At 45.9% G+C, this 18431-nt stretch overlaps 2 protein-coding genes across 2 annotated transcripts in view; both read right to left on the reverse strand.

Annotated features, from left to right (window-relative positions):
* The window catches only part of LOC308579728 (vomeronasal type-2 receptor 26-like), a gene marked incomplete at its 3' end in the record, with an annotated part of 150888 nt that overhangs the window by 93654 nt on the left and 38803 nt on the right, over positions 1 to 18431 (reverse strand). The window lies entirely within an intron of this gene.
* Positions 719 to 9056, reverse strand: LOC308578761 (vomeronasal type-2 receptor 26-like; the record flags this gene model as incomplete). Its single annotated transcript, XM_081179283.1, has 6 exons — positions 719 to 1908; positions 3632 to 3758; positions 5567 to 5776; positions 6909 to 7691; positions 8080 to 8374; positions 8845 to 9056. The coding sequence occupies 6 exons, from the start codon at positions 9054 to 9056 to the stop codon at positions 998 to 1000; spliced, it is 2538 nt and encodes an 845-aa protein (XP_081035409.1). The 3' UTR covers positions 719 to 997.

An 18431-nucleotide genomic window follows, 5' to 3' on the forward strand; every position in this document is an offset into this window, starting at 1 on the left:
TCCTACTCATCATCCTTCTCTTTATTCCAGCAGGTTGCTGGAGAGAAAGTGAAAGGGGGAGAGAACCAGTGAGCATGGAAACCAAAGATTATCAGAACTACAAGAAGAAAACTGCTGCTTCCGAAGGCACTCCTTTCCATGGGATTCCAACCGAACAAAGGAATTCACAAAGAAAAGCAGGCCGGAGGGAGCACAAAGGAATCCAGCCCCTTCCATGGAAAATCTCTTGGCTAGCAAATCAAACCTTGGCGTGTGTCGCAGAACTGGCAGACTATCTATCTATCTATCTATCTATCTATCTATCTATCTATCTATCTATACCAAAAAAAGTAGCCATAGCGAAAACTGAGTTAAGTCATAACGTTTTTAATGGTTTTATCACTTATGCATCTGTTATCCTGGGATCCTTTCGGATGTAGAGCAGGATTTAAATTTAACAGCCACGGTTTAATAATTTATTATTTATTTATTTCATAAAACACATACACCACATGGTTGTTTTTAAAAAAGAACTCCTCAAAGCTATTTGCAAAAAATAATAATAGACGAAACAAGAAAATTATCAACAAGAAAAACCAATACCCATGATTTAAGACTTTCAAGAAGTTAATATAACAGCAGATTAAAAACAGATTAAAAGTTCCATCAATTTTCTGTACAGCTGGGTAGAAAAATGGTTTTAGTAGGAGCCAAAAACCGTACAGTGAAGGGACCTTCTTGATATCAGTTGGAAAGAAGTTCTGAAATGTAGCTGCTCCACACTAAGATATTGAGTTCTTAAAAATGTGGGATGGGTGTTATGTGGCTGCGGGTTCAAATACATCAATGCTACAGTGGACTTCTATAGACAGAGTATGATGACTGGCCTCTCCCGAGGCTGTAGCAGCCTAGAGAAATATGATTACACATAACCTTGAGCATGGTTTTCTTAAAAGGCTATCCTCACATTCGCTATACGTTGCTTATGGGCCTTATTTCCCTAACGCTAGTGGAAAGATCAGATAGAAGCTTTTGTCTTCATTGTGAGATGCTCCTTTGTGTTCAGATGAGGCTTCAGTACAATAATGTAGCACTTGGGGAGGAAGATGCAGCCCAGGAGACCAGCACTGGAGGCCAACATAGAGAAGACCTGCACGGCTACCATGTACTTCCCCTTGGTGCTCAGGTAGGTGGGAAGAAAGGACACCCAAACACTGCAGAAGACCAGCATGCTGAAGGTGATCAGCTTGGCTTCATTGAAGGCCCCAGGCAGCTTCCTGGCTAGGAAAGCCACCGTGAAGCAGATGGCAGCCAGGAAGCCCATGTAGCCAAGGGAACCATAGAACATGGCCACAGACCCTTCATTGCATTGCAGGATGATCTCTCCAGGCTGGGAGTGCATGTCAGATTCTGGGAAAGGGGGAGACACTCCCAGCCAGAGACTGGAGATAACAACTTGGACACAGGAACTGGAAATGACGATGGAGTTGGCCAGACTCTTCCCCAGCCATCTCCTCACCCTGTTCCCTGGCTTGGTGGCCAGGAAGGCCAGAACCACAGTGATGGTTTTTGCCAAGACAGAAGAGATAGCAACTGAGAAGATAATGCTGAAGACTGTTTGTTGGAGAATGCAGGTCGCTTTTCTTGGCTGGCCAATGAAGAGGAAGGAGGACAAGAAGGAAAGCAGGAGGGAGACCAGGAGGATGTAGGAGAGGTCCCTGTTGTTGGCTTTGACTAGGGGAGTGTCAAGGTATTTGATGAAGATTCCTAACACAATCCCTGTGGTCAAGGACAATAAGAGAGCAAAGGAAGTTAGGAGGATCCCCAAGGATTCTACATAGGCCAGGAAGGTGATAATCTTGGGCACACATTGACTTCGGTCCTTGTTTGGGTGCTGATTTTCTGGGCATTTCTTGCAATGGTCTGCATCTGAAAAATAAAAAGCGATTTTTCTACCACCAGCACCAATGCTTAGAACAGAACCAGCAGCATGGAGGAGGGGTCGCCATTGACCATTGTGACATCATCACCGTTGCTAGGCAATACAGTCTACCCTGTATTGTCCATTCTTGCTCGACTGTGGCTTTCCAGGATTTCAGACAAGGGTATTGCACATCCCTAAGTGGAGATGGCAGAGACTGAGCGTGGAGCCTTCTGTAGACAAACCAGATGAAGGCAGCCCAGTATAGGGAAGCTTTTTAAGGTTTAATGTTTTTATATATGCCAGAAGCCACCCAGAATGGCTGGGGCAACCCAGTCACTGGGATGGGTACATATATTGTTGTTGTTGTTGTTGTTGTTGTTGTTGTTGTTGTTGTTGTTGTTGTTGTTGTTGTTGTTATTTAATTAAGCCCTTCCCCCATGGCCTTTTTCTCCTTTACTCCCCATGGGCCGGTTTTTACAAATGGGAGGGGGGATCAACTTGACAATCACAGGATGACTTAGTGACATTGGCTGATGCTGCACTTTGATATTTGGGGTTTCAAAGCGCCTTGCTGAGCTTTTCACAAAGAGCATGCAAAGTGTCCTCTGCAAGGATTGGAAGTCTCACTATTCAGCTGCTCAGAGGCACGTGCAGCTCTTCCTCATCAGCTGATCTACAGGTCTTCAGAAGACTCTTTTGACCTGGCCCATTAACCTTTGCAAGTGGGCATGATTTTTATTTTAAAAAATATTTTTTTGAAGGTTTATAAAGAACAATGCAAAACTTAATATCTTTCCCCCTTTTGTTAAACCAAACCAAGACTTTTACATAGATGCAATACAGACACAGACACACACACACACACAAAAGGGGGGGAGGAATAGAGAAAGAAAAAAAGAGTGAGGTTAAAAGAGAAAGATAGAAAAAAATATCCAGAAAATAAATAACTTCCGATTCTTCATCTGTTTGCTATGAATAACAATATTCACTTTGTTCAATCTAATATAACACCCAACAAAACCACTTTCTATAAACAAGCATTATCTTTTTTATCTTTTTTATTTTTAATAAATTTTATGAAGAGAAAAATACAAAGCTTTAGATGTAGCATGACTTCACCAGAAAGGTCGTTCCAACGGGGAAAACTGGTGAGCCTAATTAACCTTCTGTTCCTCCTCTGGCTTCGCTGGAGAGGCGCATTGCTGCAAAGCCCTTCTGTTCCTCCTCTGGCTTCTAGGACAGGCGCCTCGCTGAAGGGGCACTGCGCAGTTCTCCCTCTTTGTGCAGCGCCTCTCCTTCGCAGGAGAGGTGCTGCGCAGAGAGGGAGAACTGCGCAGCGCCCCTTTAAGTGAAGCTGGAGAAGGAACAGAAGGAGACCTGTTCCTCCTCCGGCTTCCAGGACAGGCGCCTCGCTGAAGCTTTCCGCTGCTCCCCGCAGCTTGTGGGACTGGCGGTGGGGAAAGCCGAGCTTCCCTCACCGCCAGCCTTTCCGCTGCTCCCCGCTTGTGCGGCTGGCAAGGGAAGCCCAGGTTATCCCCCCCCCCAGCCCCAGGGAAAACACATTCGCTCCATAAGAAGCACAGACATTTCCCCTTAGATTTTAAGAGGGGGAAAGTGCGTCCTATGGAGCAAAAAATACGGTAGGTGCCCCACCAGAGCTTCATGGAATTGACAATGGGAACTGAAAGTGTCCAAACCCAAGAACATCTTTCCTTCAGAGTCGCTCACCTTCCTGAGCGGAGATGGTCCCTTCCGCACAAGGAGCACAAGCGTAGCAGCAAACCGGCTGCCCTTCCTGGATCTCTTTGGCGTATCCGGGGCAACAGCTATTGGTGCACCTGGAACGGGGTACAGTCTGAAAGAAAGGAAGCATCAAGAGAAATTTTTTTTTTTTTGTAGAATATACATTATAATTGCATGGCTGTGAAACCCATAACTGGCTTTTCTACGCATAGTTAAACTTTGAAACTCTCCCCCACAGGAAACAGTGATGGTCATCAACTTGGACGGAGTACAATGCTATGTTCTGCCTCCCCTGTCTGAGGCAATGCGCCTCTGACTCACGGCAGTTGTTGGGAATTGCAGGGGGCCAGAGCGCTGTTATGCTCAGGTCCTGCCTACAGGCTTCCCACATTGTGGCTGGCCATTGGGAGAACAGGGTACTGAAGCAGATGGGCCATATTATTGTCTCAGGGGCAACTCTATTGCATAATGGCTTCCCAGTAACAACAGCTCTCTGAAAATTAAGGGAGGGGGGAAACCAGCGGCATTGTATGTAAAGCGCAGAAACAGTGTACAAAGTGCATGTACAAAACTGTTGATATTTTCACCCCTCCCATTGGTAGAATCTCCTGATCTGATGTTTTGAGAAAGGAAGGGGCGGAAACTGCTCTTCTCCTCTTCCGCTCCTGGCTGACTGCCTGGCTCTGTGTGTGGAGAGAGTCTTATCTACGTAGTGACCAGATGGCTGAGTGGAAGATGTAACACTCATGCAAACCAGTAGTTCGTTAGTTTGTAGTAGCTATTAGAAATAAAAGGAGTTATGCTTCACAGCCTGTTGTCTTTGTCCATGGAGTTTTCTTGGCAGGGATACTGGAGTGGCTTGCCAGTTCCTCCTCCAGGTGGAACACGTTTGGTCAAAACTCTCCACTATGACCTGTCCATCTTGGGTGCCCTGCTCGGCGTAGTTCATAGCTTCTCTGAAAGCCCCTTTGCCACGGCAAGGCAGTGATCCATGAAGGGGTCTATGGTTTTCCCAGTAGTGATGTATGGAAGTGAGAGCTGGACCATCAAGAAGGCTGATCGCCAAAGAATTGATGCTTTTGAATTATGGTGCTGGAGGAGCCTCTTGAGAGTCCCATGGACTGCAAGAAGATCAAACCTCTCGATTCTGAAGGAAATCAGCCCTGAGTGCTCACTGGAAGGACAGATCCTGAAGCTGAGGCTCCAATACTTTGGCCACCTCATGAGAAGAGACGACTCCCTGGAGAAGACCCAGATGTTGGGAAAGATGGAGGGCACAAGGAGAAGGGGACGACAGAGGACGAGATGGTTGGACAGTGTTCTCGAAGCTACGAACATGAGTTTGACCAAACTGCGGGAGGCAGTGGAAGACAGGAGTGCCTGGTGTGCTCTGGTCCATAGGGTCACAAAGAGTTGGACACGACTAAACGACTAAACAACAACAACAACATGCTTCACAGCTAGCTTCCGCGTTATTTATACTCTGCATGAATCTGGTGCTCACAATGCACAGTTGTGAGTCCAGTGCACTGGGACCTGTTTTCCAGGACTGGAAGGTCTCTGAAAGTGCTCCAGTCGCCTAGCCCAGTCGGGGCAGATCCAGTTGTTGAGCCCAGTCGCTGATATCGGTTGAAAGGCATACTGACAAAAACTACGGTAGTTCTCAATCCTACCACCCCCACAGAAAATGACTGGCCCTCCCAGATCTCATCTGGGAGATTTGCTTTCACCCCCAGTCTCTCTGTGGACTCTCCAGTTCCTCGCCTCTCGCCCAGGGCCCTTTCACGATCTCGCTGCCACTTTCATGGCGGTCTGACCACAGGCTCCACTTGGCTGTGCAGAAAGCGCTTTAACTTAGCGGACGTGAGTGCGTGTTAGAGACAGCAAATGGACAAAAAAACCCCAAGCCGTTTCCTCTACCTTGTTAAACGGCAAGGGCCACTCCACAGCGCCTGGGTTGATGGTGAATTGTTGGGAATGCTGTCCTCCGACGCTCCCAACTTTCACTCTCCCGTGAGACTTGTTGGGAAACCGCACCCAATTTATGATGTCGAAGTCGGCTGCCGGCTCCTCCTTCCCATCGACAGAAGTATTATTAGCAAGGTGGGCTTCTCTTAAGAAAGCGATAAACTAGAATGATAGAGGAAACGCCATCATTTGGAAAACATTCAGAAACAGTGTTGGATATCTCTCCCGAAGATCAGGCCCAAAGGAGGGGTCCTGGGAGTATAGACTTGCAGCAAATCAGCCAGTCGGGTCTCTCAACCTTTATAGACTTAGCATGTACATAACCACAAAGAGATGGCTTGTCGGAGCCCAAGCAAACATTGACTATCCACAAAGTGGCAAAGGTCACTTTCCCCAGGACTTCCCATCACTTCGCCTGACCAGATGAGGGCACAGGTGGAAAATACCCACATCTTGCTGATAGTTCCCCTTTCTGGGCTCAGAGCCCAGCACCCCAAGCCCACAGGTAAGGATCACATCAAACCAAGCCAGTTAGCTTATATCAAAGCAAGCATAAAGCAGCTCACTGCTACAACTACCAATTAATTGTGGGGTCGTCTTGACTACCAAGATGGCATTTGCAATGAGAGCTTCAGGAACAGTTCAACTTTGGTTCAACACAATATCTCAGCCCTGCTCCCTGTGAGCTCCAGAGCTGCCATATTTCGAAGGGCAAAAAAAGAGGACACATTTGATGACATCTGCTTTTAACTATGGATCTCTATGATGACTCTACCCATGAAAAAGAGGACATGTCCTGCAAAAAGAGGACATATGTCATATTCCTACGACTGGAGTTCACCTTACCGGGGTTAACACTCCACCCCACTCCCAATGTATGAATCACCTCTTTCTGGGGATGACTGGAGTTGTTATATATTTATTTATTTATTGCATTTATAAGGCTTCTTACGCATCCTTCGCTAAAGACTGAGGATAGATAAAACGAAGTACTTATTCATGCAGTGCATAGTTAACCTGTGGAACTCTCTCCCACAGTGATGTCCAACAACTTGGATGTCTTTAAAAGAGGATTTATGCTGCATTCTTTTTTGTTAGGAGAAATGGCTTGCAAAGATGTGTACATGGGTCAAAGATGCATGCATAAATTTGCACTCAAGTGCAGAAAAATTTTTGTGAGGGTTTAAAAAAACAAAAGAAACCAAAGTAACTCAGAAATTGCTCAGAAATCCAGAGGAATGAATTCAGGGTTGTGGTAGAGGGAAGAAACTGAAATGGACATTTCCATCCCTACCTGCCATGGATGCAGCCTTTGAAGTTCCAACCTAGCGCCTTCCCCTGTGACCTTGTGCCTGGATCTCTGTGAATAAACAGCATTCAAAGCAAGGGCCAGGACCTGGACAATGTCGTAGCTCCTGTAGCTGTCCTGGGACAGGATCCTTTCACGCTCACGTTGTGGCAGGAGATCCATTTCCTCATGCACTGTGCATCTTCTCCAGCCTTTCACAGACAACTCGTGCTTGGAGCAGTCAAATGCGCTCTTCCATAGTGACTCGAGAAAGGAGGAATATGGTTCGTAGAAGTCTTGTTTCACCTGCTTGCTTGTCTTCGTGAATGAGAACGAGCCGAGAATGTGCCGGAACAAGGCAAAATCATAATACAAGATCATGTTGATGTCCTGCACAGCTGTGGTGATCCAGACTTTCCCCGCAGCTGCTGCCAGCTTCTCTTCCAGGATTTGTTGCACCATGACAACAGGACCAAAAGCAAAGCCAGAGTCTGCATAGCAAACAAATACATTGACTCGTCTCCACATGTCTGGAGAGTCACTCTGGAACCATGTTTCATACGGCCTTTTGGAGAAGGCAACACAGATGTTGTTCCCGATGAGCTGAGATGTCAAAGCCCTCCTGAACCTTTCTCCGTTCTCATTGTCTGGGGTAAAGAGGCCAACCCACATCCACCCGAAATTCAGGAGCAGTTTGACAATCCCCAGGCACTGGGCTTCTTCGTTTTGGAACATCCGGTAGACAAAAGGGAACTGGGTTTTGTCATCAAGAGCAAAGCCATAGCTGAGCTAATGAGGAAAGAGGAAAAGACAGGTGTCATCATGATAACAGTCCACTGTCTCTCAAGACAGATGGGTGACAACAACAACATTATGGTGTGTGTGTGTACAGAGATGGTTTTATTGTATTATGTTTATGGTGATTCACCTGCCCTTCACCCTTCACTTCCCAGGTTACAATGATTTAAAATGCAGTTTTAAAAATTACAAAAGTTACAATCATCCTGAAAATATACATCTCAAGTTTCAAGTTTGCATCTTTTCTATTTTATCTCTATAAAGGGAGATTTCATCCACCCCCAAGCTCTTGTTTTGGGGGGCACCCTCAATTGTGGTGGAATCTCGAAAATGGGCTTCAAGAAAAGGCTCGTTCTTGATTTACTCAGAGAGTAGATACCTGTGGGATTTTGTACGTGCTCAGCATGGTTGAAATCTGTCTGGAGATGTCCGAATTGGCCCCTTCAAGAACAGCCAGCAGGTTATTCCGTTTCCCACACTGGTAGTTTGGGATGTTGCTGCTTTCGCCACCCGCAGGGATGTCTATCATGGCATCAGAAGTGATTCTTTCATCGAAAAGGTTCTCATAGAAGCTGTATCCCAGGGTCACGTTGGGTAAGAGCTTGGGGTTCTGGTTGACCTCACGAATGGCGATCAGGAAGGAGAAGACATGCCAGTACCTCGTTACGGACACTCTGCAAATGATTCACCCAAACTGGACAAATGAGCATTAAAGTGGCAAATGGTGTTCAGCAAGCATAAAGAAACAAATTTAAATTAACAGAAAAACAGAGAACGAGTTCTCACAGAGTCCTCTCTCAAAGGTAACCCTTGTCATTAACAGAAAGTGGTGGACCCTCCCAGTTCTCAGCTGGGAGCTTTCCTTCTTCTCCCAGTCTCTCACCCTGGGAGATTTTCCTTGCCTCTCACTCAGGGTCCTTCTATCAATCCCTCAGCCCCCTAATGTGTGTGTGTGTGTGTGTGTGTGTGTGTGTGTGTGTGTGTGACCCTTGGACCCCAACAATGGCCCAGAGCAGAGGACACTGAAGTTGAAGGGAAAGCTTAAAAAGGAGGGGAAAGGAAGAAAAGAAAGGGGGGGGGGAATACTTTTCCATCTGTCAGTTGCATAAAAGAATTTATTCAAAACATTCATTCTGGGACTTACGCTATAGTCTTAGACAATGGAGGTTTGGAAAACAGGAATGGTTCAAAGAAACCCCTTTTTGGAGACAGGACTCCGCCAATGAGGTGGTCTCCTGGCATGTAGTAATTCACAGCTTCGTTTTCATCTGGGATCAGATTCAAGGGGCATTTTGCCTTTGCTGCCCCATAGACGTCGCGGGGCATTAGCAGGAGCAGCAGAATGAGGATGATCATGTTGGCTCTGCCTGCTGCCTCCCCTGAGACTGCCCTCAACTGCAGGGTCTTCACTCAGCCAGGAGCCCAGCTAGAAATTCAGAGACCAAGTGTATGATGGTAGGATCAGGAACCTGGATAAATGCCTTATACCAAATCTGTTCATTTACATCACTACTGCCTATTCTGACTGGCAGTCAGCTCTACGGGCTTTCAGGCAGAGCGTCTCTCCCTAGAGGTACCTGGAAATGCCAGGGACTGAACCTGCAACCTTCTGCATGCAAATCAGATGCTCTACCTCTGAGCTGCAGCTCTCTTCTCGCTCCAACGGAGTCTGCTGCCCTGCAACTACCCTAAACCTCCACCCAGGCTCTCAGTGGCAAACGACCCCTTTATGCACCAATTTCCCTGGGGCTCTGTTCAAGATGTGACTTGATTCTGCTTTTTGTTGCTGTTGGACTCGAAGGCAGGGAAACAACCATGGAGTCTTGCAGAGAGCGAGAGAATAAATCACAGTGATTTTGATAATTACAAGGGGGGAGAGAATCACCGCCAGCACCTCTGCGACAACCTGGACTCTGTGGCTCCAACTACAGGTGGCACAAGTGGAGAGAAACATGTTTGCGCCAAACCACACAGAATTCATAGTGATGATGATGATGATGATGATAATAATAATAATAATAATAATAATAAAAAATAAATAAATAAATAAATAAATAATAAAAACACCAGACATTAAAAACTTTCCTAAACAGGGCTGAATCGTAAGAGTTGGAAGGGACCCCATGGAACTTCTAGTCCAAACTGCCCCCCCCCCCCGTGCAATGCAGGGACCTCAGCTTAAGCATCCATGACAAATTTATTTAATTTATTATTTATACCCCACCCTTCTGGCTGGGTTTCCCCCAGCCACTCTCGGAGGCTTCCAACAGAATATTAAAATACAATAACCGATTAAACATTAAAAGCTTCCCTAAACAGGGCTGCCTTCAGATGTCTTCTAAAAGTCTGGTAGTTGTTGTTCTCTTTGACATCTGGTGGGAGGGCATTCCACAGGGAGGGCGCCACTACCGAGAAGGCCCTCTGCCTGGTTCCCTGTAACTTGGCTTCTCGCAGTGAGGGAACCGCCAGAAGGCCCTCGGCGCTGGACCTCAGTGTCTGGGCTGAATGATGAGGGTGGAGACACACCTTCAGCTTTAGCAAAAGCAAAAGCCGGGAGGTGCAGAGAGAAGGGAAGGTAGGGGGGCACACCAGCCCCGACCTGCATAATCAACCCCATGCATGCACACCGTTTGAATGGCAATGCCCATCAACTTCAGGGTGGGGGTGGTGAGGCTGTCCCCTCAATTTTTTTATTGGAGGAGAGCAGAGACCCCTCAGCCCCTAGGAGTTGGCTCCTGTTGGGGAAAGCAAAGGGGGGGGGCTTGCAGCGAATGACGGGTGGGGGATCCAAAAGGACCCACACCTGATGCCTGGAAAGAGCTTCAGCGATTATGGGACCCTTACTAAATATCAGAGAATCCACACGGGAGAAGCCATACAAGTGTATGGAATCTGGAAAGGGCTTTGTGGAGGTCCATGGTCTCAGTTTTCATCTGAGAACTCCCACGGGGGAGAAGCCGTTTACATGTGAGGAATGTGGAAAGAGTTTCTGTTTGTCGTCGCATCTTAAGGTTCAAGGGCGCATCCACACGGGGGAGAAACCGTATGAATGCAAAGTTTGTGGGAAATGCTTCCCTGTAGGCGGAAACCTTAAAGTGCACCAAAGAAGCCACACAGAACCATCCATATAAGTGTGTGGAAAGAGCCTCCATGGACCCAACTGTCTTCACATTGAAGAAGCCATGAGTTGGCTCATTTGCAGAATTTATGGAGCATGAAAGACCCCAGCACATGAAGCGTGGATTAAAGTTTCGGTGATAAATAGAGAAACTCCCAGAAGGATGTGAGCTTAGAATCATGAAATGAATTTCAGTAGGGACAAATGTAAGCTCAGGCAGGAATAACCAGCTCCACATGTATAAGATGTGTATAAGTGCATAAGACACTTAGCTAGCCAGTAGTACTTGTGAAAAAGATCTTAGTTGAACCTGCCGTGATTAGAAATTGAATGCTGTGAGCACAACAGCCTCTCACAGAAGTACTCACAGAACGGAGGGGGGGGGCAACGGTGAAGGGGCAATGAGGGATCAGTTCTGGCACCCTTTTCTCTAGAGAAAAAGGGCTGGTACCGCTCTTGGTCGCCCTCTTCCGCAAATATAATGTTCTTAAATTGTGGTGCCGAGAACTGGACACAATATTCTAGGTGTGGTCTGACCAAGGCTGAAGAGTACTGCTCTATTTCGCCTCAGTCAGCAGACACATGGAATACTGTGTCCAGTTCTGGGTACCACAATTTAAGAAGATTGTATGTGCAGAGAAGGGTGACCAAGATGGTCTGGAAACCAAGCCTTATGAGGAACGGTTGAAGGAGTTGGGTATGTGTAGCCTGGAAAAGAGGAAAGTGAGAGGAGATGTGATAGAGCACCTGAAATATCTAAAAGTCTGTCCCATAGAAGATGGAACAAGCTTGTTTTCTCCTGCTCTGGAAGGTAGGATGAGATCCAATGGATTCAAGTTCCAAGGAAGGAGATTCTGAGTAAATGTCAGGAAGAACTTTCCGACAGTAAGAGCTGTTTGACAGTGGAACGGACTCCCTCACCTCAGAAGACTGTGGACTCTCCTTCCTTGGAGTGTTGGACAGCCACCTGTCATGAATGCTTTAGTTAAGATTATCCCATTGCAGGGGTTTGGACTAGATTACCATCCAGACCCTTCCGACTCTATGATTCCCTGAATGAACGAAGCCCACGAAGCATGGAAAAAACTTTCAGTGATAAACAGAAATCCTACTAGAGAGGAAGAAATCTTCAGAAGGATGTTAGCGTAGAAAATGTGGAAGATTGTTCAGGTAGAGAGCTCATCACAGGGACATCAGTGTAGATAGAAAAGATGCCTTACTTATACATCACTTTTTAAAAGATATACTTTAAATACTTCATCGTTGATTCCCCCCCCTTTCTTTTCCTGTCAAGCTGTTGCTGTTAGAGATGCATTATATGTTACAGCTGTATGGGAGATAAGCAGGACATAACTTATGATATGAAACTCTGTATTTTAGTAAGCATTTTTTCTTATGCAGGTGGGGAACATCATGTGAGCGATAGATTGACATGCGTGTGCAACCCACACGTCGTTTTTGGCCCTAGAAGACAGGGGGGGCGCGAAATGGGCTTTTGCACAACTGCTGGTGTGCAATGACCCAGAATGCAACCCCCGTGAATGCAACAGCAAGTTGCCTGTATTAAAATTGTGTCGTATTGCAGAAATAAAGTTCTGTTTGGTGGGGATGACTGTGTTCTACGTGGGGCTAGCTTTGAAGGTGACCCAGAAACTGCAATTAATCCAGAATGTGGCAGCTAGACTGGTGACTGGGAGTGGCCGCCGGGACCACATAACACTGGTCCTGAGAGATTTGCATTGGCTCCCAGTATGTTTCCAAGCACAATTCAAAGTGTTGGTGCTGACTTTTAAAGCCCTAAACGGCCTTGGTCCTGTATACCTGAAGGAGCGTCTCCACCCCCATCGTTCAGCCCGGACACTGAAATCCAGCGCTGAGGGCCTTCTGGCAGTTCCCTCACTGCGAGAAGTGAGGTTACAGGGAACCAGACAGAGGGCCTTCTCAGTAGTGGCACCCGCCCTGTGGAACGCCCTCCCTTCAGATGTGAAGGAAATAAGTAGCTATCTTATCTTTAAAAGACATCTGAAGGCAGCCCTGTTTAGGGACGTTTTTAATATTTAATGCTGTATTGTTTTTAACATTTGATTGGAAGCCGCCCAGAGTGGCTGGGGAAACTCAGCCAGATGGGCGGGGTTTATATAATAAATTATTATTATTATTATTATTATTATTATTATTATTATTATTATTATTATTAGTGCTTAGAGTTCTTTGTAAACCTCAGAGAATGCACAAGGAGACAAAGCTTTTGTGATAATTCAGATGGTGCAGAAGGTTCAGTTAGTGGAGAATGTGTCTGGTAAGGGGGAAGGTGGCCTTGGGGATGTGGAGATCCAGGCATGTCAGCGTGATCTCAGGACTGCAGTACCTTAAGGACCGCCTCTTCCCATATAAACCTACCCGGACCCTGAGATCATCTTCTGAGGCCCTCCTTCGTGTGCCTCCTCCTCAAGAGGTCCGTAGGGCAGCAACACGAGAACGGGGCCTTCTCTGCAGTGGCTCCCTGTCTGTGGAATACTTTTGCCAGGGAAGTTTGCCTGGCGCCTTCATTATACCCCTTTAGGCACCGGGCAAAAACCTTCCTCTTTAACCAGGCCTTTGGCTGACCTGACTGACATCCTATACCCTTTTAAAATGTGGCTCCTTTCGGGGGTGGGTGTTATTAGGTTGCTGTTTTTATTCTGGTTATATATGTTGTGATCTTTTCTGTGAACTCCCCTGAAACCTCTATGTATACAACAGTATATAAACTCAGTAAATAAAAAATAATAAGAATAAAAATCTCCTTGTAAAGGGAATGGGTTTCATGAGTTCACAGGGCTCAGATGTAGGTACTCTATGTAGAGCGTGTATATATTTGCACACTTCCTAAAATAATATATTGGCCCTGACCCCAACGATGGTGCATTCCTATTTAAAGTCCAAGCTGACCTTTCCATCCTATACTGGCCCATGTCAAAACAGGGCAGCTGCTTCTCTGTGTTCTTGTGAGGCATCTAATCATAAGCCTGCATTTTATTAATGTTTGATCAGGTTCCTAAATTAAATGGGTTTAGATTTTCAAATGTTTCATGCCAGGCAAGAAGACTAGCTGTTTAGAGAACACTGGCAATGTTTTCCTCCTAGACAAGGGGCTCCTTGATTTATAGCAGAAAACAATTCTCAAAGTCGTAAAAGCTGGAATTACAGACTGAGAGTGAGGACACTGACCCTACATGTTACAGAAGATAAAAAAGGCAGAGATAAACATAATTAGGAATGAGTAAATAGTAAAATAATACCAATGTGCCTCCCAGTAAAATGAGCCAGATCTTCTTTCTAAGGTTAAAGACCAAATGGAGAAGCATCTAGCTGGCAGAAAGAGAGCATTTTTGGGAAGTCTTTTTTTAAAGCTGTTTCTTTCTTAAACTGAGAGAGTTAGAGGGCAATAAATGTTGGGAAGAGCTAATGGGAAAAGCAGCTGGCTGAAGGGGGGGGTGTAAACTGAAGAGGCTTCTTTTGAAACTGCTTTTTACTGAGTTCCTTTTTCTACTTTACAAAGGCCTTATTCCTTTTAAGAGGCTACCTGTGTTGTGTATTAAATATATTGGCTTAAATGTAATTATGCAAAGGATTTAAGAAATGCTAGATTCTTATTTCATATAGTTGTAAGAGTTGTATTTATCCTGAAATTAAGTCAGCCACCAGCCTAGCCCCCCTGCCAGACAGGAAGACGCCATCCAAGCAGTCCTGATATATAGCTGTCAGGCATTTGTTTAGAAACCTTCAAATGAAGGAGATCTTTCAATGTTGATGTGAAACTCAAGATCCTTGACATATGTTTAAGATAAAAATTTAAGATTAACCATTTGTTTTAGAAGGCAATAGGGCAAGGAGGGCAAGAGGTGAGCTGGTAATTAAGATTCCTTGTTGAGACACATGTAAGATATATTACTACTTATTTGTCATTTATAGATGTAACAATATATAGCTCTTTGTGTTCCATATAAGGACAGGAGGATATGGGTGTATCTTTAAGGATTGGTTATAGCAATCAGCCAATAGGAAATTCAACCAGGCTGATTGGACAGAGGCAGCCAAAGGAGGAGCAAAGGGGGCTGGATTAAGGGAATATAAGTGCTGGCCATAATGGCAGGAGGCCAGGCCAGAGCTTGGTAACCATATACCACTGTGCCTCTCATTTATTTGTCTGACAAATAAATTATTATTTTAATTTCTCTATTGCTGCGTTGAATATTTCATTCCAGCTAAGCGTTAACCACAAGCAGGGTGCTACATTTTATGGTGCCCCTGTGACTCGGATGAGTGGTCTGCTGGAACGCAGCCCCTTCGCCCTATTGGGCAGGGTACAAGAGAGAGGATCTCTAAACTGCTTACCCAGCGCGCACTGGTAAATTTTTCCAGGGGGAACGCAGAAGTCTCGTCTGTCTGATACCCTGCTCACTGGCGGCGACGGACCGGGGGGAAACGGAACCAACCAAGGGTAAGTGCACAAAGGGATTTTTGGCCCTCCAATTAATTGGGAGGAAGAGAAGTCTTGATCAAACTTCTGCGTCTCAGTAAGTGGGAACTGAGTACGCTAGGTGGTTGGGTACATCAGATGGTGATCTGGTGTAGGGAAAGGGAAGAATGGGAGGTAGAGTGTGGTGAAGTATCTAGCGCATTGTATGTGTGAGAAAGTACAGAGCAATCTGTAGCTGACCTGAGTGTGGAGTGGGCAGTACTTCGGTTCCTAGTAAGGCGACTTCACTAGGCAAGGAAACCCACGAAGCGTGTGTGTGAGTGACTGAGTGGATACTTCACAGGGCCATACAATGGGAGTTGGGGGTTCAAAGGGGGAAAATACACCTCTTGAATGTATGTTAAATAATTTTAAGAAAGCCTTCTCAGGGGCGTATGGAGTCAAAATGACGCCAGAGCGCCTGAGAACGTTATGTGAATTAGAGTGGCAGAAGCAAAATACTGAATGGCCATCTCAAGGAACCTTTGATATAAATTTAGTAAGCAAACTTTGGTCTAACATCGCCAAAGAAACTGGAGGGTGCCCAGAACAATTTTCATATATAGATTCTTGGCTGAGCACATTAAATAAAAATCCTCCATGGATAAGGGAATGCAAAATCAAACGATGCAAATTATTGGCTGTAAAAGCCGAAGCTAGGAAAGGAATCTTGCCAAATAAACTCAAACCCATTTTTGAGGGACCAGAGGAAGAGGTGCTTCCACCTCCACCCTATGCTCCACATCGAAGGGAGCCTAATCCAAACACTCCACCAGTTGTAACCCCAAGGCAAGAAAGTGGAATGAATAATGGGGCTGGAGTCACAGAACTTGATTCCTTGATAGATTATGATAAATATCTTCAGGAGGCATTGGAGGCCTATAATGAAGCCCAAGCAGAAGTGGTTATTCCATCTGTGAGTCCCAGTAGAACTCCATCTACAGTCTCTTTTAGTGGAACAACTGATTGCCTACCCCAAACTCCTGTACATCCAAGTCCTAGAGAATTATTACAGAAGTTACAGGGAGACCTTAATCGGTCAGCAAGCAATACAGCCAGGCGTATAAGGCTGCTAAAAGAACGCCTTGGGACAAATACCATCCCCTATGATTTGAGGCCCCTAGAGCAAAGCGAAGAGAAAGATCACGTAGTAGCCCCTCTCAGAAGAGTATTTGATGCACTTGAGGAGCCTGTGCTGGTTAACGGGCAACCTGGACCACGGCCACCTCGAACTTCGACCCTGCAATATATTCCATTCACGACTACAGATCTGATGAATTGGAAAACACACACCCCATCTTTCGCAGAAAAACCTCAGGCTATGATGGATTTGGTGACTTCAATAATAAATACTCATAGTCCTACTTGGACAGATTGCCGCCAGCTCCTGAATACTCTGTTCACCACTGAGGAAAGGAGAGACATAATTGAAAAGGCACAGATATATTTGCGTGAGCAGGCCAGAGTGGGAAATATTTTTAATATTGACCGTCATCTCCAAGACAACTTTCCCTTGGAAGATCCTAATTGGGATCCAAACAATGCAATTCACCTGGCCAGACTTACCACCTACCGCCAGACGCTTGTGCAAGGTATCCGCAGGGCATGCCAGAAGCCCACTAATATGTCTAAAGTCTCAGAAGTAGAACAGAAACCAAATGAGAGTCCAGGAGACTTTTTAGAGAGGCTGCAAGAAGCCTATCATATATGGACTCCTTTTGACCCTGAAGCCCCTGAAAACAGCAGAATGATTACTGCTACATTTGTGGCCCAGTGCGCTTCTGACATTCGTAAGAAAATTCAGAAATCAGAAGGATGGGAAGGGATGCTGATGAGCCAAATTATGGCCATTGCACGCCGAGTTTATCGGAATAGGGATGAGGCTGAGAAACAAGAGAAGAAGAAGTGGCAGAAGGAAAAGATGGTAATGCTGGCCACAGCAGTGAAGCAAGACTACCGCCCCTTAAATGGAGGAAGAGGGCGGGGAAGGAATCCACCACTGGGAAGGAATCAATGTGCGAATTGCAAGAAGGAGGGTCATTGGAAGCGGGAGTGTCCTGAACCCCTGAGGTTGGAAGAAGTACGCCCAGGCCCAGGCCCAGGCCCAGGCCCAGGCCCAGGCTCCGGCCCAAGAAACCAGGGACGGGGACGGGGAATGATCCGAGATGGAAGATATCAGAGACCTGGACAAGGACAGAGTAGAGACAATTTCATTGGACTGGCAGAGGAGGATTTTACCCAAGACTAGGAACGACCGGACTCCATAAAGTTAGGCTTCCAGGAGCCCACGGTCACGATTCAATTAGGAAGCCATTTAATAGACTTTATGATTGATACTGGGGCTGAATACTCAGTACTCCCAGAACTATTGCAGAAAAAGGCATCCAAAAGTGTAGTCATTAAAAGTGCCACTGGTCAGTCAGCTAAGAGGTCTTTCCTCCAACCTTTGGAATGCCAGATTGGGGGACATCGTTTAACCCATCAGTTTTTGTATATACCTGAGTGTCCAATACCTCTCTTAGGTAGAGATATGCTGTCCAAATTGCAGGCCCAAATCACCTTCACTCCTTGAGGTCCAGAAATGAAACTGCCATCAAAGGCAGCAGGAATAATTTCCCTCTCAGTACCTAAGGAACAATCATGGCGCCTAATGTCAGCCCTGCAAGTCCAACCCACATTGGATACAGAGTTAAACAAGCTCCTCCGAACTCTACAGGTGCCACCAGGAGTATGGGCTGAAAATAGCCCACCAGGAATGGCCAAGAATATAGCTCCAATTGTAGTAACCTTAAAACCTATGGCTACCCCTGTATCTGTAAAGCAATATCCTTTACCCCGGCGAGCAGCAGAGGGCATCCAGAAACATTTGGACCGCCTATTAAAATATGGTCTGCTTAAGCCCTGCCAATCAGAATGGAACACACCCCTTTTGCCTGTTCGAAAACCTGGGACAGATGAATACAGGCCAGTGCAGGACTTGAGGCTCGTAAACCAGGCTATCGAGACCTTGCACCCAAATGTACCAAACCCATATACCTTGCTGAGTTTGATCCCACCAGAAGCAACATTTTTTACTGTATTGGACTTGAAAGATGCATTCTTCTGTTGCCGG

The sequence above is a fragment of the Podarcis bocagei genome (assembly GCF_964188305.1).
Source record: "Podarcis bocagei genome assembly, chromosome: 2".
Classification (NCBI taxonomy): domain Eukaryota; kingdom Metazoa; phylum Chordata; class Lepidosauria; order Squamata; family Lacertidae; genus Podarcis; species Podarcis bocagei.